The sequence below is a fragment of the Perca flavescens genome, chromosome 5, assembly GCF_004354835.1.
Source record: "Perca flavescens isolate YP-PL-M2 chromosome 5, PFLA_1.0, whole genome shotgun sequence".
NCBI lineage: Eukaryota > Metazoa > Chordata > Actinopteri > Perciformes > Percidae > Perca > Perca flavescens.
Window position 1 is genome coordinate 34,441,909 of NC_041335.1, and position 27,833 is coordinate 34,469,741.

Sequence of the window (27,833 nt, forward strand, 5' to 3'; positions counted from 1 at the left end):
AGAAGCGTTCACTTCCTCACACAGGAGCGCACAGCTTTTTGGAGAGAGTCAGTGGTGGTGTTGGGGGCGAGAAAAAAAAAAGATACTATACAGTCAGCGTTTTGGAGCACTTTTCAAATGAGTTCTTCTATCTCGTTAGAGATATTGGCACAGCTGACTGACCGTTTCGCGCCAGTTTAAGGAATGTTTTAAGGACAAATTGTCTCCAAGGGGCAATCGGAGCTGGCAGTCTGAGCCCTTATAATGCGGAGAGATCAAGTCTCAGTAGTTGGTCGGTATGAACGCAGCGCAGACGGACCCTGAGAAACTGCTTTCATGGATTGACTGATTGATTCGCATTTGATTTTTTATTTTTTTGCCCAATACCAGAGGATTTGTCTGTGTCGTGGTTAGTCTATTATTCAAAAAAACAAAACAAAAATCGTGGATTATTGTTGGGAGTCGAGGGTTTTTGTCGGAGGTGCGTGGGTAACGAGGATATTGATTTTTTTTAATTATTATTATTATTATTATTTTTAACAATTAGCCTACACCTGGGTCAAGGATCCGAAGAGGGGAATTAACCTTTAATAAGGTGGAAATATCAGTCGTGTTGGACCCTAACTCATCTCTCCAACAATATGAAGTCTGTCACTGTGTGGATGTGCGTTTACAGCTTTCTCCTGCTCTTAGGTGAGAAGTGTACAATTGTGTGCACATTGTTATTTTTTTGTTCTGGGTCATATAGAGATACATTCTGACATCAGTAGCCTAATTATTGCCAAGGAGCATGTTCTGCTATGTGTCCACATTTTTTTTCCTCATGCAGGAGTTGTTTGAGGGCACAAGGTTTATTCTGTTTTTTTTTTTTATTTTATTTAATTTTTTAAAATGTGAAGCCAAATAATGATAGATAGGGCATGGCGTTCATTTAAAAAAATAGATTAAGTTAGATTATGTGTAATTGTCACCCACCCCTCTACAAACCCAAGTTGTTCTATGCAAGTGTAACACTGAATACTGGATCCATTGAAGAAACCACAGCATCCATAGTTGGAATACAAATCTCGCGACTGGAACAGCTTTTAGGCTGCAAAGGAAACATGTCTGTTTTTTTTTTTTTTTTTTCAGTTACACATTTGTGTTTGGTTTAATATGAGAAAATCAATCATCATCATCATCATTATAAGCATTATCAGCGTGATCCTCAGCATCAGCATCATGAGCAGCATCAGCAGCACAATGCCAATTCAAGTGTCGCCCACAAAGGCCAGTTCTTGAGTTAAAATCCTCTGACTGATGAAATATTTTCATAGTTAACTTCACGTTTCTCCTCTCTTAGCCCTTGCTCTCTGATTCTGATGCAGTATCCTCTCCTCTCTGAGCCCAATGCTCAATATCACCACACGGGGTCTCTCTTGTCATTTCACCAGAAGTGTCTCTACTGGTGTGTGTGTGTGTGTGTGTGTGTGTGTGTGTGTGTGTGTGTGTGTGTGTGTGTGTGTGTGTGTGTGAAGGCGCGTTTGAATCTTGACTCCTGTCAAACGGCCGCACCTGAGTCTCTGCTCCAAGGATCCCTGTTTACTCATTGTAAGCTGTAATGTTTCTGGTAACCTAGATGTGAGTTAAGTGCAGTTCACTTTTATTTTTATTTTTTTGTCGAGATAATTAGATGGCCTCCACTTCAGTGATAACGAATTCCTTTAATTAGATTCGAATAGGGAACTGAAAGCTGCAGTCTGACTCGTTTGAAAGCCTTTTAGATGCACTAAAGTGAGTCCAGATAAGCACAGGTAAAGCACTGAATATTCATTAAATAAGAACTTAACAAGACCCCATGTAGAGATGTATAAGATGCATGTGAACCATGAAGAATGTAACTGTCTTGGTAAAAGATGCCTTGGCGTGTATGTGCATGTCAGAGGCCACCAAACCTGTTTGTAGGTCCCACATCAACGAAACAAAATGATAACAAGTTTATGATGTGTGCTTGCACTTGCACACACATTAGAGCTGCACCGATTATTCGACTGATTTGTTGCCAACTATTCAATTAATCGCTAACTGCTTTGATAATCGATTAATCGGTTTGAGTCATTTTGTATGAAAATAAACAATTTCTGATTCCATCTTCTTACACAGGTGAATATTATTTTTAGTTTCTTCTCTCCTCTGTGACAGTAAACTGAATATCTTTGAGTTGTGGACAAAACCAAGACATTTAAGAAAGGGCGTCACCTTGGGCTTTGGGAGACATTTTTCACAATTTTTCTGACATTGTATAGACCAAACAACTAATCGATTCATCAAGAAAATAATCGCCAATGAAAATAATTGTTAGTTGAAGCCCTTGACACAGCTATACAAATACAAAATCACACACATTAATTTGCAAAAATTCTGAGCCCCTTTGTCTCTTGTCACCCCCACCTCTGTCCCCTGGTCCCCAACCTATAGATGAGGCAGCGAGTTCCTGGGATGGTCCCTCAGCTGTGTCCGTGTCTTTGGCCACTGGGTCTCCAGGATCTCAGGGCACCGGGTCTGGGCCCGGAGCACAGACAGAATGGGTGGACTGCATCCAGGCGAGTGACTGGTGCAACCAGAACCCTCAATGCAGCTCTCGGTACCGGGTGATGCGCCAGTGCCTTGTGGGCAAGGAGAAGGAAGCCATGCTGGACAACAACAGGGAGTGCCAGGCTGCCTTGGAAGTGCTGCTGGTTAGTCCTCTGTATGACTGCCGCTGCAGGAGGGGCATGAAGAAGGAGCTGCAGTGTCTGCAGAACTACTGGACCATCCACATGGGGCTCACCGAAGGTAGGAGGCAGATGGTTTTTTACAATTCTCTGTCTCACACAAGTCACATCACGTCATGTTTAATCATGTGGCAATTTCAGATCCTGTGATATCATAACACCTCTTTAAGTCATGCCCTGTCTTGTTAAAACTACAAATTTATTCCGAAATGAAAAAGATTTGAAAATGTGAAATTAGCACTTGCTTCTTTCCTTTACAGCTTATTATGAATGAGCTGGATCTTCAGTGTCATTTGTTAACTTCTGCATTCTCTCTGTCGCTGTGATCTCAGCTTATAACTAGAGATGTTCTGATAGAATTTTTTTCCTTCCCGATACCGATTCCGATACTTGAACTAGCGTATCGTCCCATACCGAGTATATTATTATTATTAGTATATTATTGTGTTTTAACAGCTCTATACTAAATTACTGTCCCTGTATGGATGTGCTATGATTACTTTCATTGTTGTATGGCCTGGTTCAAGTTAAACCCTTTGTAAAACAGGAACAAACACAGAGAACGAATGCCATGGCACTTTCTTTTATTATCTAGTTTGACAGCGAGTCATAACAGAAAAAAGAACGTAAACAAACAAACAAATACTGGTATTGGTATTGGAACATCTCTACTTATAACATGTTCAATAGTTTTGTTACTGACTATGTATAGCAGGGCTCTCTTGGTCATGTACAACAATACATGTGTACACGGAGATGCACGCATTGCTGCCGTAAGTAGTCTGTTTGTGGATGTGCAACACACCTCTGTTGATATCAATGGGTATGACATAGCGCATTCTTTCACGTTATAACATTTATTTTAAACTAATGTTCCGATCTCAATTGTACTTTCCGGGCATGTACACCACACCCATTGTTGATGCTATATTCCCTCATGCCCTTTTATAGTGATACCCAGAAGTCCATGATGAAAAATATATATGCTTTCCCACTTTCCTCACCCTGTCGAAAGGTAATGGAGCTATAATGGGATTACATTAGGTAGAACTGTTATGGTACACTGTTTTTCACCTAAAGTGTTCCATATTACCATGTAATTAGGTTACAGTCGTATAGCTCAGGCCCTTATGTGTCCACTTATGCAGGACATAAAATAGCACTCTTGTTGTAACATTGAAACCTTCTGGTTTTACCATTGCAATGTGTTTAGAGAGCATAAAACAGCCTCCTGAATGGACAGGACTCTTGGTCACAGGTTCCACACAACACAGTGAGTACGTTTACACCGGATTTGATACAGGTCATGTCAACAGCTTATTCCGTTTGGATATTCCTAAGGCCTTTTTCTGAATTTAGAATTTTCCAACTAAGACATGTGTGATATGCCGGTATTATTTGGGTTTTAGAGGAATTCTTTGGACATGTATACAGCGCATTCGGAATGTGTCTCAATTGTTTTTTTTACCGCAGTTTGTGACAGTTGTTATGGCCAGTTTTTGGCCCTTTTGCCTGTTTAAGGATTACGGTCCGCTCTGTGCGTTGCTGTGGTTGTTGTACACAAACCAACTAGCCAGCAGTTTGTAAGGCTGTGGTAGAGATGCATGCCCCCCCCCAAAAAAGGAAAAACCCAGCTACTTATAAACATTATGAAAGACTTGTGTATCAACATGTTTTTGGGGACATTTTCAAGAAAGTGGTTGAAGCAATGAAAAAGGGGCCATTAGTGAAAAGTGGAATATTCACTTCCATTAGCCGTGTGAACAGCTTAGTCGGAATGTTGTCTTTTTTCAAAGTAACTGAATATTTAATATTATGTGCATTTAAACTTAGTCCGTGTTAAATACTGTGTGAAGACAAATCTGACTGAATCAGAGCGGCTGGAGATGCCTTGCCCTTGGGGCCGGGCTAAAGGGGGGCCTTAACCCAACAGTGACATTACTCCGTGCTCGTACACGCGGCCAAAGTCTGTGTGACTGATGTCAAGTGTCACGCCATGTAAACATGGAGGACATAATGTGCTCAGCTGTTTTGACATGTGGGCTAATGGTGGAAACGTTGCAAAGTCTCCGAGCTCTGAGCATCCTGGGCTTTTGTGTTGCGATCCGTAAAGTGATTTGCCAGGATGACTGCTCATAGCACCAGCTACACTTCATCAGACTGATGGCAGCAGAGGGTCCCTGACATGAGTTCAAGGGAAATGTAATGACATGGATGCTCCCCAGGCCTTCTGTCTCCCTCCCTGTCTTTCTCTCTTTTTCGAACTCTTTCCCCTTCTTAATGAGCTTTCTGTTCCGTTTCTCCTTTCCCCAACAAACAGCCGCATAAGTCAAAGTGTTTGTGTTTGAATGCATCATGCAAGTTGTCTGGCTGTCAGGGAGAGAGACCTCCTGTGCCTGCAGCGTGCCCTTTACAGAGCTTGTGTTTCTTTTACGAATAAAAGCCTCTCAGCACTGTCCTGTTTTGGCCCTGACGCCCCTCGGAGATAATACCCGCTTTAACACAAACCAAAAGCTCTCATAGTGCAGCTTTAATCTAATCACGATCCATTGTGCAGTCAAGCAGGCGTTTGTTAACTGGAAACAATCTATGTACAACATCCATCTCTGGAAACAAACACAAAGGGCCGAATCCCAACACACCCTCTTGAAATGGTGCTAAACCACTTTAAAAATCATTTGAGGACAAATCAGGAAGGTTTTAATGTCGTTGGTGGGTCAGATAATGCGTAATGTAGCTTTGAAAGTCTTATTTCACTCATGTTAATGTGGAGAAATGAAGAGCTCAAGAGTATGTGAGAGAGAAAGATAAGAAAAGCGAGGAACTAAAGATTAAAAGAAAAGGAGTCGAGCTAGAGAAGGTGAAAGGACAAGGATAGCTGACAGACAGAAAAAGGCAAAAGACCTGTGTAACATGTGATAATCTCTATAGGAAAAGTAATGTCTGGTGCATTAAAGACAAACATTTACTGCCACTTTGCTGCAACCTAAGACCATAACAAAGGATGTTTCTGCTACTACAGTCACTTTTGACTATCCCAAATTTAAAAAAAAATCTCTAAAGTGTAGAAAGCCATCTAGAAATCAGGCCCAAGCTATACGTTGGGCTGTTGCTTATGACCCATGTTGACCAGGGGCAGGAAGTTGGCCTGCAAGCTTAAGGGCTACCATGGTGTCTGTGAAGAGAAAGCTATGTTGACCAGGGATGGACAGGGATTTGAAACAATGCCCTGCCTCGGGCAAGAGTGTCTCACTACCTTATTCAGGGCGTGTACTAATATTTGTGTATTTCTAATACAGAACCAAATGAATGTAGTAAAAAACCTGCACCTGTGAACATGAATAATCACGAAGGCCCAGAGTGGACAAACACAGTAAACAGGAAAAATCAAATGTAAACGATAAAGGGCTTTTATGTTCTTTTTTATTGTCAGAACAAATTCATTTAAGATTTTTGCGTTTTTGCTTCGTGAATGTAAAAAACAGCTGAGTTTGGACCATATCCATTATCAGTGTTGTAATGTACTTAAGTGGAATTTTCACGTATCTGTACTTTACTTTGTTATTTATAACCCTGGAAACTTTTAGTTTCAATCCACTACATTTCCTAAGGCGTTAATAACATATGTGTACTGAGTCGAATGTTCTCTGGGACATGTTTTCATGCTAATTGAATGCGTCTCTAGCTTTAAACAAGCTACCGCAAACCGGTGGTTAGCTGCTAACGCTACCTTTCGGAGCAGAGGGTAAATTGCTATTTCTACAGTACTAACAGGGCCCAAAATAGCACCACACTTCAACGGTAGCATAATGAGGGTCCCTACATGAAAACCGAAGCATTGAGAACTCTGTAAGTGTACAGACAGTTTATTAAAAAGATAGATTATGTTAATTTTGCGCCGTAATTGTCCTTTAAGCATCTTAGTTACTCGTTACTACACAATAACATCAGAAGAAATTTGTTACAATGGAAAAAAGAAAGTTTGGCGAATCATTGCTCTTAGATTTAAGTTAATGCAGTCTCCATTCCAGTTGGTGACCTAATGCCTGTTTGTTGCCAAGAAAAAAATAAAATAAACATAGGCCAAAACAAAAGAAGAAGGGGAGGAAGCATAATAACTGATAGCGTCATGGAAGCACCTGCTGCAGGCTCTGCCGCCATGGTAACAGACGCTGAACACCCCAACGACAGTGGTGATGAAGATAAAGTTACACACCTTTGGTCATAATCAAGTTTTTTTTACTTTTACTTCTAATAATTAAGTACATTTAATATCAGAAAATTACTTTTGATACTTAGTACAGTAAATATCAGATACTTTAAGACTTTTACTCAAGTAATATTCTAAAATGTGACTTTAACTTCTACCAAAGTTATTTTCTGGTAAGATACTTGTACTTTTACTCAATTACTCAAAAGGCTTCATGTTAAATCCGTCCCTCCAGAAAAATGCGATTATGCGGCTTGCGTGATTTCATAATCCCCCGCAAAAAAGTCAAATATACAGTATATTAGCAGAAAGTTGAAAAATGTTGTGTTTATTTCACACAAGAGCAGCCATTTTCCCCAGTTGCCATGGGAACGTTATGAAGTGACGTTATGAAGTGACGTGAACATTATCTAAAAGCAGGGTGTTGGGGAAATCACATTTTTTCTCTTTTTTATCAAACCACAGTTTTTGCAAGTTCCCGCAATTTCATTGCAAAAAATTGCATAAATATCCTGCATAGTCCATCGCATTTTTTGAGAAAACGCATAATCAAAGATTTTTGCCCGCAACAATCCCAAAAAAACTCTGGAAGGACTGTTAAATGTTCAGTAGTTAACTTTTATAAAATAACTTTTTGTCATATTTGCTGAAATTGTCCTGACAGTAGCACGTTGATAGTAAACACAAATCATTTTCCTCTGCCTTTATCTAGTGCTCCTAGACATTTGCAAATTTCCCCCGCACCCGAAGATTAACAACCAATCAGAGCTGAGGAGTCTCTACCGCAGTGTCTTCATACGGTTGACTCATCCTACCATGCTTCCTTGAGGTTCATTACCAACTGTAAAGCTCGGACTCACCACTGCGAGTTGTACCCTCGGGTAGAATGGCCTGTCACTGGTACAACTTTATTTATAAGGCGATGCTTGGTGTGCTACCTCGCTCCATTTGTTCTCTTATCACACGGAAAAGTGCTGGTCGGCACTTCTTACATTCTCAGGACATAATTTTGCTTTCTGTCAGACCTCCCATTTTTTTCATTTTTCATGTGTGAATGAAGGAAGGAATCATTGGAGGTTTGTTCTCAAACAGATGATTGCATTTGAAATGTGCACATTTTTACATCCTTGATAGAGGAGCATTATTTTCTATATCAAAAGGATTTTATCGACTAAAAGACCATAACACATAGGAGTGAATCAGTTCGGGGGCCGTGCTTTAAGTCATGTACAGAATTTCAGTCATTGAACAATTAAAAAAAAACCTTGGAAAGTTCTGGTTCTTCCAATTCATTACTTTGTCTCTTTGTCATTCCACTGAGGTTCAAGTCATTCATCTACAAAATGGTTGCAAAAAGTAGAGCTAAATACTAGGAATGAGTTTAGTTAGAAATAAAATATAAAAATAATAAAGTGAAAAACAGTCTGCCATTTGTCCTCTTCTCTCCTCTGCTGATGTCAGAGACAAGACAAGTAGTGTTTAAGCAATAATTACTACTATCATTTTCCAATTCACTTGGAAAAAAAGTAAATGGTTCAGTTCACAAATTTTAAAGTTTTATGTGTGTTTTTTTTTCAATATTCATTTTTACTGTAGTTACGGTCATTAATGGCCTGAATGCCATGGAAGGACATTTAACAATGGTTCAAAAGGGCGTAACTTTGGGTTCAATGGGGGGGGGTTGAGTTTTCCACCTTGGAACAAAATTGAAATTTTGAACAACATACACATCATTTTCTGCATTCTGGTGAATTTTTCTGCAACAATTTGTGCCTTTTCTGCATCAAGTTATGGTGCAAGGAGTTTGCACAGGCCAGTTTTGATTATTGGTGGGGTTTTAACCCCCCTGTCCACCCTGTAAATCACGCCTATGTGATCATTACTAAACCAGAACACACTCAGCCAATCGTCAGCATCACTTGTTTCCCCCACTCAGGTGGTGTGACGTCAGAAGGTAATTGCTGTTTTCTGCAGCGATTGTACAGTTCTGTGCTACCAGAATGAATTACGGATTAAAGCTGCCACACCGTGGGGGGGGGGGGGGGTTAGGGGGTCAAAGCGTAGAGATGCCCCAGCCTAGGCCCTTGCAAAGGTCTATTTTGACCCTTAAAGTGCTCATATTATACTTTTTTGCTTTTTTCCTTTCCTTTATCATGTTATATATCTTTTTGTGCATGTAATAAGTGAAAAAGCCCAAAGTCCACCCCAAAGGGACTTTCCAAGGGGACCATCTCCAACAGAAAACACTGTTCACAAACTGCTCCAAACAGCTCTATCGTAGTCCAGCCTTTACTTCCCGTGACTCATCACTTTATAACACACGTTATAATGCTCGCCTACCTGCTAGCGTGGCACGCCCTCATACTCTGCTTCTGACTGGCTAGTAGTCCTTACCTAGCTACTGCACATGTGCGACTCCCAACAAAGATGGAACAGAAGTGAGATGTCTCACTCTGTAGCTAAAAAAGAGAGCCCGTCACACAGGGTGAAAAGAGGAGCTGCAGCAATGTGCAGTACAACACAAATATGGTATACAATTATGAACCTGAAAATGAGCATAATATGAGCACTTTAAATGACAACAATTTACTTACTGACTTATATCACTGGCAATAAACAGTATTTGTATTTACAGGATAAATGCATTAATTGTTGTCATTAAAACACATTTCAACGTATCACCCCCCCACAGTTATTGTGACAACGGTGCAGGCGAAACGTCAAATGTGCAGAACGCACATGTGCCGTGGATGTTCTGTTAATGTAAAGCAAACTGCAGCCTGATTAGCAAAGTTAAAAAAGTGCCCACATTGGCTCAAAAAAGAAAAGGCAGGGTACAGCGAGAACAAACCCAAAAAATCAAAGGAGCAGAGTTTCTGGCCCAAAAAAGTATGAAGAAACTAGGGATGCACCGAATCCAGGATTCGGCTTCGGATTCGGCCGAATATTGGGCTTTTTGACGGGGTTAAACTTGATGGTGGAATTTTTTTCCACCAAAACCGAACCCTACGCTTGCACTATGCTGGTTGACGTAATGACGCCGCCGTTGATTACGGGAAGGTGTTTACGTAGGTCGACCATTCGATGCAGTAGGCTGGGAGAAAGTGAAAATGGAACTCATCAATTTGCAATGCCGATTCGTCTCGTGGTGGCAAGGACCCTAAACAATACACAACATCACCGCTGTTAAAACATTTGCATATGACACATGCGAAAGAATACGAGATGTGCATGAAGGAATCTACAGACAGCAGCCAAAATGTAGCAACTTCAGGTACGGAAAAGGAAGGACAGTCACAGCTAAAAATGTGTGTTAACCGTTTGTTTACTTCATTAATGTGTTTACTGTGTTAATGGACTGAGGATGGGAGTAGGATTTCGGTATTCTGTTTCGTATTCAGCAGAATCTTAACAAGTGGATTCGGTATTCGGCCGAACCCCAAAAGTCTGGATTCGGTGCATCGCTATAGAAGAAACACCAGGTTAGACGAGCGAAGCTGAACGTTGTAAAGTTGAGGAGCTAAGAAGACTAGCGATAGAAACCTGCAATAGCGGACTTAGTTTTAACACTAATGAAAAGACTGGCATCAGATGAAACTAGACGACCCGAGGCCGCTACCAGCCATTTCATGCTACCTTTTCTGGAAGGGGCTACATAACGTTTTAAAGTTTTAAAGGGAGGGAAAAACTGTCTGAGATTGAGATTTTTTTTTAAATGGTGTATTTTAATATTCCTATACACTGGGGTCCCAAACCAGTATTGGGATTGCATAAATTGGGTGGTGGTGCTGGAGCGGGTGTGGATGAGGGGGCCTGATTTGGAATCCCCCACACCCCTCCATAATTTCTAAAGGCTGGCCTGGATGAGCGGAGATATTGTTTATGTACAACCTAACCATTCTGTTAAACTGCACCTCTCCTAGGTCTCTTTCTTCGCTCCTCCTTCAGTGTGACAACTGAAAATGCCATGCTTATTTGAAAGGAAACTGAAAGGTCTACCCTGAGACAGAAAAGTAATCAATACTAAGTTAAGTCAAACCAGACTCACCAAAAACAGGGTTTCCGCGGGGTCTTAAAAAGTCTTAACAATTCAAAGATTTGAAAATCAAAATTTAAAAAAAGTCTTAAATTTGCAAAGGTATTGTGTTCTAGCTCTAATGATCATTGAAATGGTTTTTTTTTATCCTCTGGTGTTGTAGTTCTTTCTTTCGCTCGTCCAAATATAATTTGCTGTATATGTACGGATCATTATTTATTATTTATATATTATTTTTTAAGATTATTTTTTTACCGCCTTTAATTGCTAGGTGAGAAAGGGGAGAGAGAGAGGGGGAAGACATACAGGAAATCGTCAAAGGTCCGATTCGAACCCTGGGCCTCTGCGTCAAGGCATAAACCTCTCAGTATACTGTATGTGCGCCTGCTCTACCCAATGATCCAACCCGGTGTCACTTTTATTCAATTTTATTTTATTTACTTTTCAAGTACTTTTGTGACTCGGCATTTCGTTGTGCTTTTATGTTGTGATATAAGTCTTACATTTCATTCATAAAGGTTTTAAAAAGTCTTAAATTTGACTTGGTGAAACCAGCAGAAACCCTGATAAAATGCCCTGATGGAAAGGCCCTCCATCTGCAGTGCGTCTTGTGTCTGCGAGATCTAACTGTTCATTTTTTAATAGCAAACAAGGTCCAGACACGTAGGAGCAGCACGAGCGTCTCCAGTTACACAAGTCCAGTGAGAGGCCTGCGCCTTGGAAAGATCTTTCAAAGATGACAATTTGTGCGAAGAAACAATGTATTGCTGCCGAGAAAACATTTTACAGTTGAGAGGGAAACATCTAGGGACTCAATATCGTCATCGAGGGTTGCTCATTTCAGCAGGCGGTCGAAGCTATATTTCTGTTTTAAATTTCGAAACACATTATGTCCTGGTGTGACTCCACCAGGCTGAACCATTTGTACATATAGCTTTGAAAATGAAAATGCACTGTAGTTTGTATGTATGCCACGTATTTATTGTTGTATGCACCACATTGACTGCTGCCGTATAAGACCGCTTTGGTCCAAGTAGTGTGGAGGTCCGGGTGGATTTTTGGGTCATAAAACACAACGCTTTCAAGCAAGGGAGCAGAGTTTCTGTCCCGGGGAAAACGCAAGACTTTCACCCAGGAAACAGATGTTTGTGTGCCAGGAGTACTACTTAAGGGGACTGGTGTTTTATTCCTAAGATTGTATTCATTACATGATAGCTAGAAGGTATGTGTATACACTCTGATCATTGTAGCCTGTTCCTGGGGAGCTATCTTGGAGTTGAGGGTGGAAGTGGTCTGGGTGCAATACAGGGTTTCTGTTTACTGGACTACCTCAGCCTCACATTGGACAATGAATGGGTATTGGGATATTTCATTATCAACACAATACAGTTGTGTATTTTAATTTCGCCTCTGTTTGCTGTAAAAATTAAAACTCAATAAAATTTGAGTCTGAAAAAAAGGGGACTGGTGTTTTAAACCAAACCACAACTGTATTGTTGGTGCCTAAACTTAACTGTTGTCGTTTCTGTCGGCTAAACTCAACTGCAACGGCTGCTGAAAGGACCGTCACCTCGCGGTGCCCTGTACCCGGCACACAGTCACCTTTTGTCAGATAAATTTAACTGTAAAGCCCGCTAAACTTAACTGTCATGTGACCGGTCGTCACATTACACAAGGTCACTATACTTACCTGTCATCTTGTGACCTGTAATTTTGTAGGATGTCATAAGAATTGTTGCGCGTAACTTTTCGTACAATATCATACTAACCCGTTCATGAGAATGCGTTGCTTGATGTGTCTTCTTTAAACCGCAGCACATTTCAGCAGGTGGTGGAAGCTAGGGGTGCACAATATATCGACTCAATATCGTTATCGCGATATCACGTTGCGCGATATTATACCGGAAGTCTTGCGATAATTACGCGATATTTTGTTTACGTTGCATCCCGCCCGACATGTAACCAAAGAGTATAGAAGCAACAAGAGGAGAAAATCAATAGAACATTCAGTCCAAGATGGCGGAGCTGCACTCAATAGACTGTTCCATTGCAAGCTGCAGCACAACGTTCTATTGAGTTTAGCCTCTTGTTACGTCTACACTCTTTGATGCACCTCTGGAAAATACACATCACTTGGTAGCGTTGCAATTCCCCGACTCATCTCCTGGTTCTCCTTCTCCATAAACAACACGAAATCAAGGAGAGTATTAACTTCTCCTGCTCCAGATTTCCCACCATGTTCAGAAAGAACAGGGGAGACACTTTGGTTCTCTCACTATAACGTTACAGTCGCTACTCACTCCGAAGAAAAACGCCGTCACTCTCTCACTTCTTCCTCGCTCTACCACACACACACCGGCTGGATCGACGCACACACCGGCGGAGAAGTATAAACAAACATCAGCTGCGTGGAGCACCTTATTTAGGTGCCACTTAAATGCCTGCGCTTCACTCTGATAATCCGAAAACGGACCTTAGAGGGAACTGAAACATCGCCGCACGGGAGGCTAGTTAACAAACACTTGGCATTAGCGTTAGCTAGTTAGCGCTACACCTGACAGCAGGTAACGTTAGCCTACCGTTAGCTAGCAGCTAACCGAGCATTTTAACCGAGTAAAAAATGAGGTAAAAATGCTGACAGCTAAACGGTGAAGAGTGTGTCTGTGTTTCACTTGAGATAACTGTAACACCAGACTGTAGCTGCTGTTGTCTGAAAAACAGCACAGACTGAGCCTCGTGCTGCATTCAATTAAATTGTAAAATACGTTTTCTCATACAGTGTTTGGCCCATTGACATATATATAAGGTTTGGCCCTTTGGCCTCGCCAGCCTCGTCCTGCATTCAAAGTCACTGTAAAATACCCTTTTCCCAGCCAGTGTTTTTTTTGTTGTTGTTGTTAACAGGAATTTACTGGTGAAATAAGATATTGTTATAAGTTATTGTTATTACATTTTTAATAAATCATTACATTTTAAATATATATATATATATATATATATATATATATATATATATATATATATATATCATTCTTTCAATTCAGGCAACATTTTAAATGTATTGTTTTAGCACTGGGAAATATGAAATCTATTTTCGATGCGTTTTCCCATAACTTTGGTAATGTTTAAAAATATCGAAATGAATATCGATATCGAAATATTCATTATCGATATCGCAATATCACATTTTTTTCAATATCGTGCACCCCTAGTGGAAGCTATATTTGGTTGTGACACCCCAGCTATGATGTGTGGTTAGAGTTCCTTCTTGCTTGCTAAACTGTTGTTGCCTACCTTTAGGCTATAGTACAGTACAACCCCAAGTTGAAGGGTGTTATAATGCCAGTGTTTGAGCCATTAGTAATGGCTTATGGTGACCTGTTAATTGTGTTTTCTAACGGAAAATGGCAGGCGATTTCAATGCGCCAATGCAGCCGTCCTTGATGGATAATGGGTGGTTTCTGCTCTGAAAGGGCCTGAGTTTGTGTGTGAGTCATTGAGGTCTAGCAGTTTGAATCTATAAAAGACGTAATTACTAAGAAAGAAACATTGGCTGCTTCACACAAGGATATTTTATTGGTCGGCTGCAGTTCTCCTGCAATTGTGCCCACAGCCTCATGTGGATATAGCCTTGCAGGATTTCAGTAATTTAAACGATAAGTTCCACACCTCTAACATACATTAGTTCATAGCCTCAGCCATGAAACCACTATGCAGCCTGGGTCTCAGAGTAGGAATCGAAGATCTTTTGTGGGGACCTTTCAGAGCAGTTTAATTAGCTGAGCCAACTTTTACTGCAGAGAGAGAGAGAAAGGAGAGCGCCACACCAGTCTGCTCCAGTTCATTGTGAGAGAAGACTTTACATGCAATGACGAGAATACCAGACAATTATGTGGCATGATTTATTTTCCCCATTTTCACGAATGTCAGCGTTGCAAAGGTTACCCTGTGAATATGTGACCACATCATGCTAATACCGCAGGTTGGCCCCTGATGCTGTATGGAAAGCTGGATGAATCGGACAGTGTAAGGATGCTGCGCACATCATGATAGACGTAGGCAGGGAGGAAGAGAAATGGAGAGAGCGAGACTGAGGACAGGAGGTGAGGACGGGAGGTGAGGAGAGCATATAAATGATGAGTGGGGGGGAGGGAATAAAATGTAGGAGAGAGACAAACCAAAGAATGAAAGAGAGAGAGGAATAAAGAGAGAGAGAGAGAGAGAGAGAGAGAGAGAGAGAGATACAAAGTTACAAAGGTACACAGTATTCCTGGGTGAAACCATCATTACTATGAGCAATGGTACCAGTCAACGGCCATTACCTTAGCCATCCACTGTCATAAGCAGAACATTTTTCCAGCCTGCCCCGCATGTCAGGGGATATGGGAAGCAGGCTGCATGCTGAATACGTCCTCTCTGCTCCGCCCCCCTCTTCGCTGGAGACCCAGCCGGCGCTCGCTAGGTGGCTATTTCATCATCAGAGGAAGGGACCTGTCGATAGCTTCTGGATGCGATCAATAAGGTCTTTCAGAGTTTTCCCCGTCCTCGTCCTTTTCACCCCCTTTTCATCTTTGATCCCCAAAATGTGAAAAGGATCAGTGAAATAAGATGACAAAACCCATGATTTTCCACCCTGGTAAGGGTGAGACAGTGTGGGCCAGGCAGCAGGGAGGGGGGGGTTCTGATTAGCCTTTTATAGCAAAGTGAGTTCTCAGAGGTGAGAGTGAGTGACGGCCCATTCTGCTCAGTGAATACTGTCATGATGTGGGCATTAAGACTCACTCCTGGCAGGAAGGTTCACAGCGGCGCCGAATGAATGCGCATCACAGAAGTCAACTACCGTCATCACAGCATGGCTACTTCTCCCTCTCTCGCTCTCTCTCTTTCTCTCTTTCACTCTCTGCATCGTTAATTGAAATAGCTGCTGCTGCTCGTTGAAATACGTCAGCCGAGATTTTCGAAGCATGACTACTGTAGGAGCCAAACACATTTTATATATCTAGATTCATCTTTTGGGTCGTTATCCCTCAGTTATCAATACAGTGGCACTAATCATGTTTATAGTAAATATTTAAGATGCTTGATATCGGCTAGTTAAGCTGTTGTCAATTTACGACGTCCAACATTATGGGGTTTCCATTGATATAAAATGTAAAATGGTGAGGAGAGGCTGATATATTGGGCTGCTGCTCCTGCTGCCTGTTTTTAATGTTATCTCCAATATGATGCTATGCCATAAAGATAATAGCCATTTTTACGGATGTTTTGCAGGATTTACACCATATTCAACATTTAGTGCCTGACACCAGGTATTATAAAATGCTGATTTAGGTATGCAAGTGTGTAACTATTCATATTAACATTCGCATAGCCAAAGGTATGGCTCGAAAATTCAGCATTCATTTCCTCAGCTGTGTTTGCCCACCACGCCACACTGGATTGGAATTGTGACTTGAAATATTATTCGCAGCTAATCCAATATTCCATTTGTGTGGTTTGGAATTGAGTTTAAAATGTCAATATTACTTCAAACGCTGAGCCGTTAACTGAATTTATGCTCAGACTCGTGTTGTGTTAAGCACAATTCAAAGAAAGTTGCATTTGTTGTACCACTTTACCTTATCTTTTCTTTGTTGAAATGAGCACATTATGGGAGGAAGCTGAGACGGAAGATGAATGCATTTATCCTAATGTAATAAAAATGTGAATGCCCATATTCCAGCGTTACTTCTGACACATTTCTATAGAATACAAGTGTGCTTTAAGAAGTGCTTTAAAGAGGAAAGTGTTCTGGCTCGCCAGATCTCCACTGACAGCTCATTTGCAAACTTTGGGAACTCTGAAAGCAATGGCTCTGTCACCTTTTGTTACCAGCCAAGTTTGTGCAATAACCAGCAGGGTCCCTGCAGAGGACCTCCGGCTGTGCTCCAGGCCTCTCTGGCTGTGCTAAGCTTTCTCTGTGTGAGAACAGAAGTAGTGTTGTAATATATTGGTATTACTTGAATACAAAGTAGTATGTAATATTACCTACTTACTTTGTTTGTTTTTTTTCCAACATTGCCAGCAGCAAAACAATATGTAATCAACATTAAACAGGAACACAATCAGAATAGGGCACTTTGAAAAAAGAATGTTATTAAAATTGACGTTGCCTCCAGCCATAAACTGTTTGCATCCCCCCCAGGAGTTTAGCTTCATTGATAATGCTTATGAAAAGGGATGAGTGATGGCAGGTGCCTAACAGCTTCATAAAACCCCTCATGGCAAAGGAGAGAGACTGTGAATCCACTTAAAGGCAGTATTCCTCTCATGCTGTAGCGATTGAAAGACCTGCATGTCTGTCTGAGCTTTGCCGGTCATGCTCCATACCGTCAGAGCAAATGAAGTCAAACGGGGGCTTAATTACAGCGATAAGTTGTTGCCCTGTGGCTAAAAACATCTTATCGCTAAACAGCTGGGAAGAATTCTCTATTATGAATGCATAATTGGGTCCAGGATGAGCACTTTTCTTTTTTCTTTTTTAAAGTACAACAAGACCTCCTGTTGTGTTTTTTTTTTCTTCACACCCTAAGGGTGTGTGTGATTACAGTGTGTTTTGCAATTTTTTGATTCAGCACGGCTTGTAACATCCATGTAAATAAGCTTTTAATATTCATCAAGTACCGTGCTGTGCTGCTGCTGCTGTGGTTTGACATTATTGTCTTATAGGTTCACCACAGTGCACACTGTACAGTTCTACTTGTGTAATTTAATGTGTACTGTTTACATCCCAGGCAGGATTGTGCAGCGAAGCTTCTCTGTAAGGAGCTGCTATAATGCTAAGCAACCTCATAATCCTTTATTTCCATGTTGCTCTGTACAGCACAAAGTGTTCTTGGTGCAGCGTGGAGGAGGCCTTACATGTTTCTGTGGAATATTTGCCTCTTTTTTTGAAATACACAATAAGTGTCTACTGCTGAGAACAGACATGGAAGGTGGTTGTTTGCCGAGTAAGTGGTAGCCTTGAACTTCTGAAAGGCTTCTGAAGCGCTATAGCTTTAGAAGGTAATTGTTGTAATTAGACATACGGAGAGAGATCTCGAGTCCGGCAGCATCTCCAGTCTCGATCTCTTGGCGGAAATGTAACGCATGGACAGAGATGTGGGCAATGCAGACGGGAGAAGAAACAAACAGAAATACACTTTTAAATAAATTCATGTGCCTGACAAAAAAATATAGATAAGAAAGGCACATACAGTGGATTCAAATCTTGGAGGATTTAGGTAATTTTCCGTCATCCTTTGGCCATTTTTCTTACTTAGTCTGCCTTTTCCTTTTTCTCCTATGTGTCTCTGGTCTGGCTGTCCTCTGCTCTATTTCTTTTTCTCACATGCACGCGTGCACGCACTTTTAGATAGAAAATTCCCTTTAGTAATTCCCTTTTTATCTAACTTTAGTCATTCCTTTTTACCGAGAGCCAGTTTACAGATCTTCCTGTGCTTTTGATTTAGTTTTAATGGATCAATTACGAATTTCTGACGCTTACTTGACGATCAAATATGTTCACAGGATACATAAATAACACTGTATATGTACTGGTAAACAGACACACACACACACACACACACACACACACACACACACACACACACACACGCATGCACATGCATGCACGCACACACACACACACACACACACACACACACACACACACACACACACACACACACACACACACACACACCTTCCTTATTATCAAAGCAGCTACGAAACAACATTTTATCGGCATTCATTTTGGAAAGCATCCCAGGAGGACTTTGATAAACAAAATGTACTATATCTATTGATTGGATCTACTGACTGGTTGTGTAGGCAGCACAGTCTTGTACCAACAGGTTTCAGATTTTCTCATTTGCAGCAGCGGGCCTCCATACCTTCCTCACAACACCCTCGCTGTGTTTCTGTTGGGATCAAAATGCAAAGCTATTACACACTGGAGGCCTTGTCTCAATCACACCGAATGGCTATGAATTTTAAACGTGGGATTAGGGCCTACAGAGAAGCAGGCACATGGGAGAGACTCAGTCTGTTGAGTGTTAATTTGATTTCAAATTTCTATTCTTTTATTAATTTTTTTTTTTTTCACAAACTGCACCGGCAACACATTGTTAAGCAGCTGCTCCACCAAATCACACCACAGCAGGAACTTACGCTGTCCAAAAGGACATGGTTTGATCATGATAAAAAAAAAAACTCAGGCTACATCTACACTACTACATTTTTGTATTAAAAAGAATAGCTTTTGCTATGTTTACGCCTCACGTCCACAATACTCCGGTGTTTCCAAACCCCTGAAACGGAGACATTTGGAAACACTGCTGCCCCCTGTTTTTGTTTCAAAACTCCGGGGTTGCTTTATAATAATAATAATGTAATAATTTGTAATTTGGATAAGCACAACCTGAGTTTTGGAAATGTTGATGCACATCAGTCAGTCTTATCGGTTAGGTAGCCTGCTAGTAACAGTTCCACCTCGTCATCGGTCCAAGCAAATAAGTCCTTGGTCTTACTTTTGGCCATTGTTTTTCTTTCTCCAATGTATTTTCAGTATTTTCATCTTATACATCCTTGATTTCCAACCGCAGAGAAATGTCAGACAATCTGTTTCCTGTTTACACGGGCAAGCACATGCCCAATGTATACGAATGGTCATGTGATATGTGTTAATATAGACAGAGATTACTATACTAGGGCTCCAACTTTTGTGTGGATGGAGATCGTTTTTGTCTAAAAAAAAATGAAAATGTAGTAGTGTAGCCTCCGTTGTTGGTCACCTAAAGGTCCCATGGCATGAAAATTTCACTTTATGAGGTTTTTTAACATTAATATGAGTTCCCCCAGCCTGTCTATGGTCCCCCAGTGGCTAGAAATGGTGATAGGTGTAAACCGAGCCCTGGGTATCCTGCTCTGCCTTTGAGAAAATGAAAGCTCAGACGAGCCGTTCTGGAATCTGCTTGTTATGAGGTCATAACAAGCAAGGTTACCTCCACTTTCTCTGCTTTGCCCTCCCAGAGAATTTGGCCAACCCATGAGAGAGAGAGAGAGACATCATGGCTTTCAAACGAGCAAAGTGGCAGTTGGTCAAGGCCACACCCCCACCCTCCACCTTGCCCCTCCCACTCTCCTCCTCAATAGCTTCAGACACAGATATGGCACATTCTAAGGAAAGCTCATTGTGGGACTGGCTCTAGTGGCTGTAATTCTGCACCAAAGCTGAATTTCGGGAAAGAGACTTCAGATACAGTATTAGGGGATCACTAAGGTCTATATAAAAGCATCCAAAGAGCACCATGTCATGGGACCTTTAATACTATACTGTTAACTGACTGATAATGTAACATTTAAATCCAAAACATTCATAAAAAGCTGATTTGTTACAGCGTTTCCATTATTTAAGAACCATGAACTGAATTTCCTGTCTGTTTTTGTGTGTTCTTTCAGGTTGGTGTCCTGTTTCTGTTTTGATTCTTTGGAAAGTGCTGAAATGCTCGGCTCCGCTGTGAAGATAACGTCTTCCACTTGAGTGATAATAATACATCTTTGTCATCCTTCCTGTTGTTCCAGGTGGTGACATGGACGACTCATCCCCGTATGAACCTGTAGCACCAAACCGACACCCTGACGCATTCCGCTTGGCCTCCATCTCTTCAGGTATCACGGCTTTGATCTTTAACACGTAGGGCCCTATTTTAACGATATAAGCGCACGGCGTGAAGCACATGGCGCACAGGCGCTTTTAGAGAGTGTCCAAATCCACTTTTGCTAGTTTGACGGCGGAACAAAGAGTCCGTGTGCTGGGCGCATGGTTCAAAAGGGTTGTACTTAGTGTCTTCATTTATTCATAGGTGTGTTTTGGGCGTAACATGCTATCATTACTATTATGATGGCGGATTTGCACCGTAATATTTTTTACTTGTAATCTTTGGTCAATGGCGCGATCACTTCTCGCTGCCTCAAGATAGCAATATGCCAAGAATTCACCTGAACACACCTCCCTGTAAGACAAGCACGCCCGTGGGCGCACAGATATGCGCACAGATGGGCGCAGGTGCATTTGCTATTTAAACGACGTGGGTGCTGGACGGGAAATTGACAACTGCGTCGGTCTTAAACTAGCAAAGACACTTGCAGCTGGCTTTGCGCCGCGCTGCGCCGGATGCAAGATAGGGCCCTTGGTTGGTTTGTGAGATGCGATATGAGGGGAAATATTTACTCCCGAGAGGTTAAAACAGAGGTTCCTTTGGGATAAATAACAATGTAGTGGTCTAAAGAGCCTGTGTCGATCTTTCCTCACTGGCATCCCACCGGTCAACTGTCCTTGGCCTTCGAATGAATTGGGTTTTGTGGCGTGGTGGCATGTAACTAAGTACGTTACTCAAGTACTGTGCTCAAGTACAAATTTGAGGTACTTGTACTTTACTTTACTCTTTTCTTTTCGTGCCACTTTCTACTTCTACTCCGCTACATTTTAGAGAGAAATATTGTACTTTTTACTCCACTACATTCATCTGACATCTTTAGTTACTAGTTACTATACACATTAAGATGTTTGCACACAGAACACATGTAGTTTATAAAACAAGATATTTTATTATAAATTAAACTACCCAACAATACACAGGCCTACAAGTACAGCTGATATGAATAGGCAAGGCAAGGCAGCTTTATTTATATAGCACATTTCAGCAACAGGGCAATTCAATGTGCTTTACATAAAACATTAAAGAGCAGTTAGAAAACAATTAAAAACAATAATAAACAAATTAAAAACATTAAAAGACAAGAATAAAGTTGATAATAATTGAATAGCCTATTAAACACTTAGTTGATTGAAAGAACTGTTTTGATGCTTTCCAGTTTCTAAAATGTGATCATTGTTCTGCATTTTCAATGCAGGACTTTTACTTGTAACAGTAAGTTGAGTATTTTTACAGTGTGGTAATACTTTTACTTAAGTAAAGGATCTGAATACCTCTTCCAACACTGCTCTTGTAACATATGGCAACGTTGGTTGTGGGCTTGTGAGGTAAACCACATACTCTCAGTGTATTACCCCACATTTTTTCACCAGCTATTGACGTAGCTTTCAGTTTGATTACCTCCTTGGTTTACTAATTAAACAGCCCAGCACTCAGCAGGGGTGCTATAGCCTGCTGTCTGATTTACGGGTTATTACGGTCACGGTATCACTAATCATGGTAGATCTTATTATAAGACACAGCTACAATGGTTAATGCAGTGCAGAGATGCAAGTAAATACAATAGGTATGAGTGGACACAGGGACCATCCTGTCCATTGCCAGAGTTACAGGCTACAGTCATTTGGAAATCAATCGTTTTCTTTCATCCAGTTCTGACAGGAATTTCCGGGAGGATGTTCTCTTCTATTTTTTTTTCTTCTTTTTTGCCAAAAGCAATCTACAAACACTGAAGACAGCACATTTTCCCTTTCTTTTGGCTGATGTATCTTGCTTTGTTTTTTAACTGGGAGGTACAAGAAAGACACGCTTCTTGTATAATCCCTTTAGCTAGAAATCAGCAGTGTATCACTTGTTTTTGAAACTGCGCTGTTTGATATATTAAAAGAAGGAGAGAGTACCAGAATAAATATTTTTTTTAAAATGCAGACTTTGATTACTTTGGCGTTTGGAGAAATTATGGCAAACTGCCTTCGCTGATTTAAGTGCATATTCATCTAGAAAGCGCATTCTTCCACCAAGGCTGCACAAATTGTTATTTTAATGATAGAAAATGGTCAGCAGTTGCACCTGGATTTTGATTGAGCAACAATCATGCAGATTTATGATTTTTTAGGTCTTTGTACAACAAACTTTCAAGTGAGTAAGACGCATGACTACAGCGTTATGGCAAATTCAGTGTATCCTGTTGCTGTTGAGCCACCTATTGGTAAAATGCCATCAAATGTTGCAAAAATAATTCAAAGTTGATTCAGCCATTCATTTAAAGTTGCTATATGTAACTTTCAGTTTGTGTTGATTCTAGTGGCTTTTACCACACCTGCTGTCGAGATTGTTGTAACCAACGTCATAATAATAATAAAGTAGTAAACACAAACACGGACTAAAAGGAATAAAAAAGTTGGCGCTAAATGGAAGGGGGACGTAATTTAATGTTGGCTACTGATGTACAACCACATCGCACATTGTAAAGTGATTTTATGAATGGAATAAACATTACATACCTGAGGGCCAATTCGGGGATGTTTTTGAATAATTTACAATCCCGTAATTGTCTCCATCTGTTGAAAGCCTGACCGAGATTGATTCGGATTTCGCCCGTTGTCTTTCACTTTCCCTTTTAGCTTTCAGTAGTTCTTCGTTTAATTTCCTTCTTTCCTGTGATGGTCCTGCCCCAGTATCAGCCATAACTACAGCAGATAACTTCTAAAATAACATTATAATACAATCAGGCCTATATAAAAAAATCTCCTGCTTCCTTTTACCTGGCTGGATACAAAAACACAGTTTTTTTTCCGGTGTTACACCGAAATCTGTGACCCATCAGAATGTGTGCTCTGTAGCTACTTGCTGTAAATCATTCTGTGACTTTGCAGGAAACATCGGGCCCGGGCAGATGCCTTACTAAAAACTATATAAAAATAGCGTTCTTTTCACTGTTTCACTGAGTCAAGTCTCAAGTCTTTGAGGGGCAAGTTCAAGTCAAGTCTCAAGTCTTTTGCAATGAGTCCAAGTCAAGTCTCAAGTCTCTGGCCATCGGATCCGTCCCTAACACTGTATTGTTAAATCTTATGAATTCAAAGCATGTCCTGTAGCTACCATCCATACAGTACAGTATCAAAATCAGTTGTAGGATAACTTTATGGGGTCTACTTAACACGTCCCTCTAGCCCTCGGACCTGGTGAAATATTAACCTAAGTGTGTCACATCATATGGATACAACTATAAAGATACAATTTGTCCAGCATTAGCACAACACTTTGCGATGGTTAGCTTGTTACCTGTGACGATATATGCTAAATATAACGTTTCTTTGACATTAGCAAGTGGCTGTCCTATCTGGGTGCGTTTTGAGATGCCTGATGAAGTTCGACGTTGTTGATCCGGCATCATTTATCTTGGTGCCACGTACCTTGCATGTAGCTGTTTGCTTACTGCCACTGTTATACTAATGTTAAACTAATGACAAAAGGCACAACTCCGGATGGGCTTGTTGTCGCCATCGTCAATGCATTTTTGTGAGTGCGCGTACATAGGCATAGCACATGCGTTATGTTGCACATTATGGCAAAGGCAGGGGACATGCATCACGGCATACATTTCCCCACGGTGTATGTGCCAATAAAAGAAAGACTTGAGTCCCCATCTCTGATAGTGACTTTAAATGTAGCTGCAGTTGCACCATGTGCTCAGGAAATATGGCCATATATGTCAAATAGACCTTCAATGATTAGGCAACCAGTCATAATAAAAAACTCTATAAGTATATAAGCAATATATATTAAAAAAAACAAATTTGGTATTGGAAAATCTGTGTAGGCAGAAATATGCATGGATAGAATCCAGTTCAGGAGTTAAAATGTGAAAATGTAGAGTACGTTCTAAATGAGCAGAACATTTCCTAAGTTTTATTGACGTATGTTTATTAGTTTTGTGATGCCCTGCTAACTAACAATCAAGTGAGATAATAACCAAAGTACAGACGCCTAACTTTAGCCTAGCAGCGTAGGAGTACAGTGTACAACAGGGGACTCATTACTGCATCCATTTTGCTTCCGCTGTTTCCTCAATTCCTCAAAGGTGAAATATTGGATTGGCTCTCTAAAATCTATTTAGCCGCAAGCTTTCCTCATTATTTATCATTTCAGAGGACAAAGTAATTGATTGTGGCACTGAGAGAAAACCACAGGCAAACGGATAAGTAATTACACACTTGTTTTATAAAAATAATTCTCACAAACAAACACACAAAAGAATTCATAATCCCGGCTGTAAATGTTAAACTGCACAGAGACCCGGGGAATATATGATATCTGGTTGGTTGATGAGGACAGGGGAATGTATACTCTACTAGAGGAAAGGTCGGAAATTGAAAAATAATCTCTGCTACTTTAAAAGTTTTTGTCTGGGAGGTAGATAAGGGACAGAAGTTGTGATAGAAATGAAAAAGAGTTATATACTGCTCTATGCACTCACGCTCTGAAGTTGAAATTAAACAGAACATATGGAGACTCAGTTGTTGCATTGCCCCAAGTGATACCTGCAAAACTATTTCACACAGACTTCTCCTAATGAGACTGTGTAGTCTTAGCCACTCAGTTGAGCATATCTCCAAATGAGAATTAGCATGCACTGTACACACACACACAGACAAAAAGGCAATGAGCACATTTAAACATGCGCGGTCTGTCACTAAATAAGTAGTCTATAACCTTGACGTTCCACTTCCGGGATTGCTCAGGTGGCGTAGGAAATTCCATCGGATGCATGTATGTCCGTTTCCTTACGCTTTGTTGGAATTCTAAACTCCGGTGGATTTGTGAGGACTATGGTTAACTGCTCCTCAGATCTCTGCAGGGTAAATCCAGACAGCTAGCTAGACTATCTGTCCAACCTGAGTTTTCTGTTGCACGACTATTTTGCAGCGGCTCCATGCAGAGTTTAGCGCAGCCCATGGCGATTGTGATTGGTTTAAAGAAATGCCATTAAACCAGAGCTTGTTTTTCTCCCATGCCGGAATGCTGTGTGGAGTAGCCAGACCCTCCTCCGCTCCGCAGTGTGTGGATGGTCTGGCAAAGCGAGACTACTAAATAAGTGACTTCAGTCACGACAATATACGGTAGCCTTGTGGAGGATGGCTTCGTTCGACTTCGACACAAGGTTAGAATAGTTTAGAATTTTCAATTATTGACTTCGATTTTATTTTAGTTTGGTTTCAGTTTGTTCAGAAAGGTTTAGTTTAGTTTTTACTGTAGTTTTAGTTTTTTTTTGTTAGGGCCAGGTATAACGTCTCAGAAGTATGTAGCTACTGTACATATACATACAGAACACATGGTTTGTGATTAGCCATGATGTTTAATGGTTAATCTTTGCATGGTCTCGCATTGCCCAACCTTCCTCCACAGCGCTGCGGAAGAGGGTCTGGCTAGTTCACACAGCATTCCAGGATGGAAGACAAAACGTGCTCTGGTTTATTGGTATGTCTTTAAACCAATCACAATCGTCTTGGGCGGTGCTAAGCACCGGACAGAGCCACGGTGCCACTGCAAAATAGACTCAGGAAGGATCTTTTTTTGGTGGAACGTGTATGTTCAAAAGTTGTTTTAGTTGTCCAACAGAAAACTCAGATTAGACAGATAGTCTAGCTAGCTGTCTGGATTTACCCTGCAGAGATCTGAGGAGCAGTTAACCATAGTCCTCAGAAATCCACCGGAGTTTAGAACTACAACACAAAGAAAGCGGAAGATATCCTGCCGTAAAGAGTGACATTCAGCCAAACTTCTGGTGGCAACGGACCAATCCCGGAAGTGGAATGTCATAGCCTAGAAATCTAGATGCACGCTAGCGGCAGCAAATTAATTTTATGCACTCTCCGTTGGCTTGAGAGCTGGACAAACCAAACTCTAGTCAGGCCAATCACATCGTGTATAGAGTCGGTGGGCGGGCTTATGGTTGCTGCTGCTGGGAACAGCGGTCTTCTGGAAGACTTGGAGTTCAGCTTTTCTTTGAGAAAAGAACAAAGAACGGCACAGAAATCATTCTAAAAAAAGGAAGATGTGTTCAGAGTTTTGCCGACCGGATACGGCAAAAGTTTAATTTATCAACTAGCTTCGCTACCTTCTTTGTTGCTCTGCCTGGTTGTAGCGCTATCCTATTGCGTGCAGAGGGAATTTGAAAGACAACCGTTTATCCCGCCCCTCGGATTGAACTCCGTCAATGGTGAGTTCCCAGACCCAACATCTTGATGTGGGTCTGGCTTGTCAGGCTAGGAATGTTATGGCTATAAACTAATCTTTGCGCTACTTTGTTGTTGCGTTTGGGTCCGGCTCCACAAGGTTGTGTTGCGTTATGTTCTTGTAAATTACCCTTCTGCCATCTAGTGTTTATTCTTTTTGTCGTTTAAAAGCAAATGACCGGTGAGAAATGTTGTTGTCATAAGATATTGTTATTACATTTTAAAGAAAATCATTTAGGGGGTTGGTCCAAGATGGCGACCTATGCAGACGTCTTTTTCTGAGCTCCGAGACTCTGACTGAGTACCAATGCTTTAAATTGACGCATTTAATATAAAGTATCGATAAATCAAGGAGTGGGACGTTGCTCTCGAATCTAGTAAGTTATTTCGCCTGAACAAAAGGACTTTTGCGGATCAATCTTTGTGAAGTAGCAACTAGCTTACGAACTGTTAGCTGTTAGCCAAAGTTTTGCTATTCCAGGACACGTGCGCAGTGTGATGTAATTTTGCTAACAGCCAGGATACGTGTGCTAAGATGTCAAAGAGAGACGCCAAGAGTGTGAGAAAGGGAGGCCTGATGGTGGATATAGATTTTGATAATTCGTTCTCTGGTTTATGTACACCTCTTCCTGATACTCCCACGAAAAGCCCAAATCCCAAGAAGGTCTGCACTAAAGAAGATGAATCGGTATCGAATGCTGACATCCTAAAAGCCATTAATGGCTTGAATGATTGTTTTTTGAAGTTTGAAGAAATGATAATGAAAAATACAGCCGAGATTGCTAAAGTGCAAGAAAACGTCAAAGGGCTGGAAATCCAGTGGAAAGGAACCGATGACACAGTGAAGAAGTTGAGTGACCAGATGACAACCTTGAGAGAGAA

General features: G+C 41.0%; 1 protein-coding gene across 1 annotated transcript in view; it reads left to right on the forward strand.

The window, feature by feature from the left end:
• LOC114555883 (GDNF family receptor alpha-2) overlaps window positions 1-27,833 on the forward strand; it is a 77,735-nt gene continuing 49,902 nt past the window's right edge. The window contains exons 1-3 of the mRNA XM_028578640.1: window positions 1-672; window positions 2,437-2,793; window positions 20,582-20,668. Coding sequence (XP_028434441.1) covers window positions 621-672; window positions 2,437-2,793; window positions 20,582-20,668 — 496 coding nt within the window. The 5' untranslated portion in view covers window positions 1-620. The remainder of the gene's footprint in view (window positions 673-2,436; window positions 2,794-20,581; window positions 20,669-27,833) is intronic.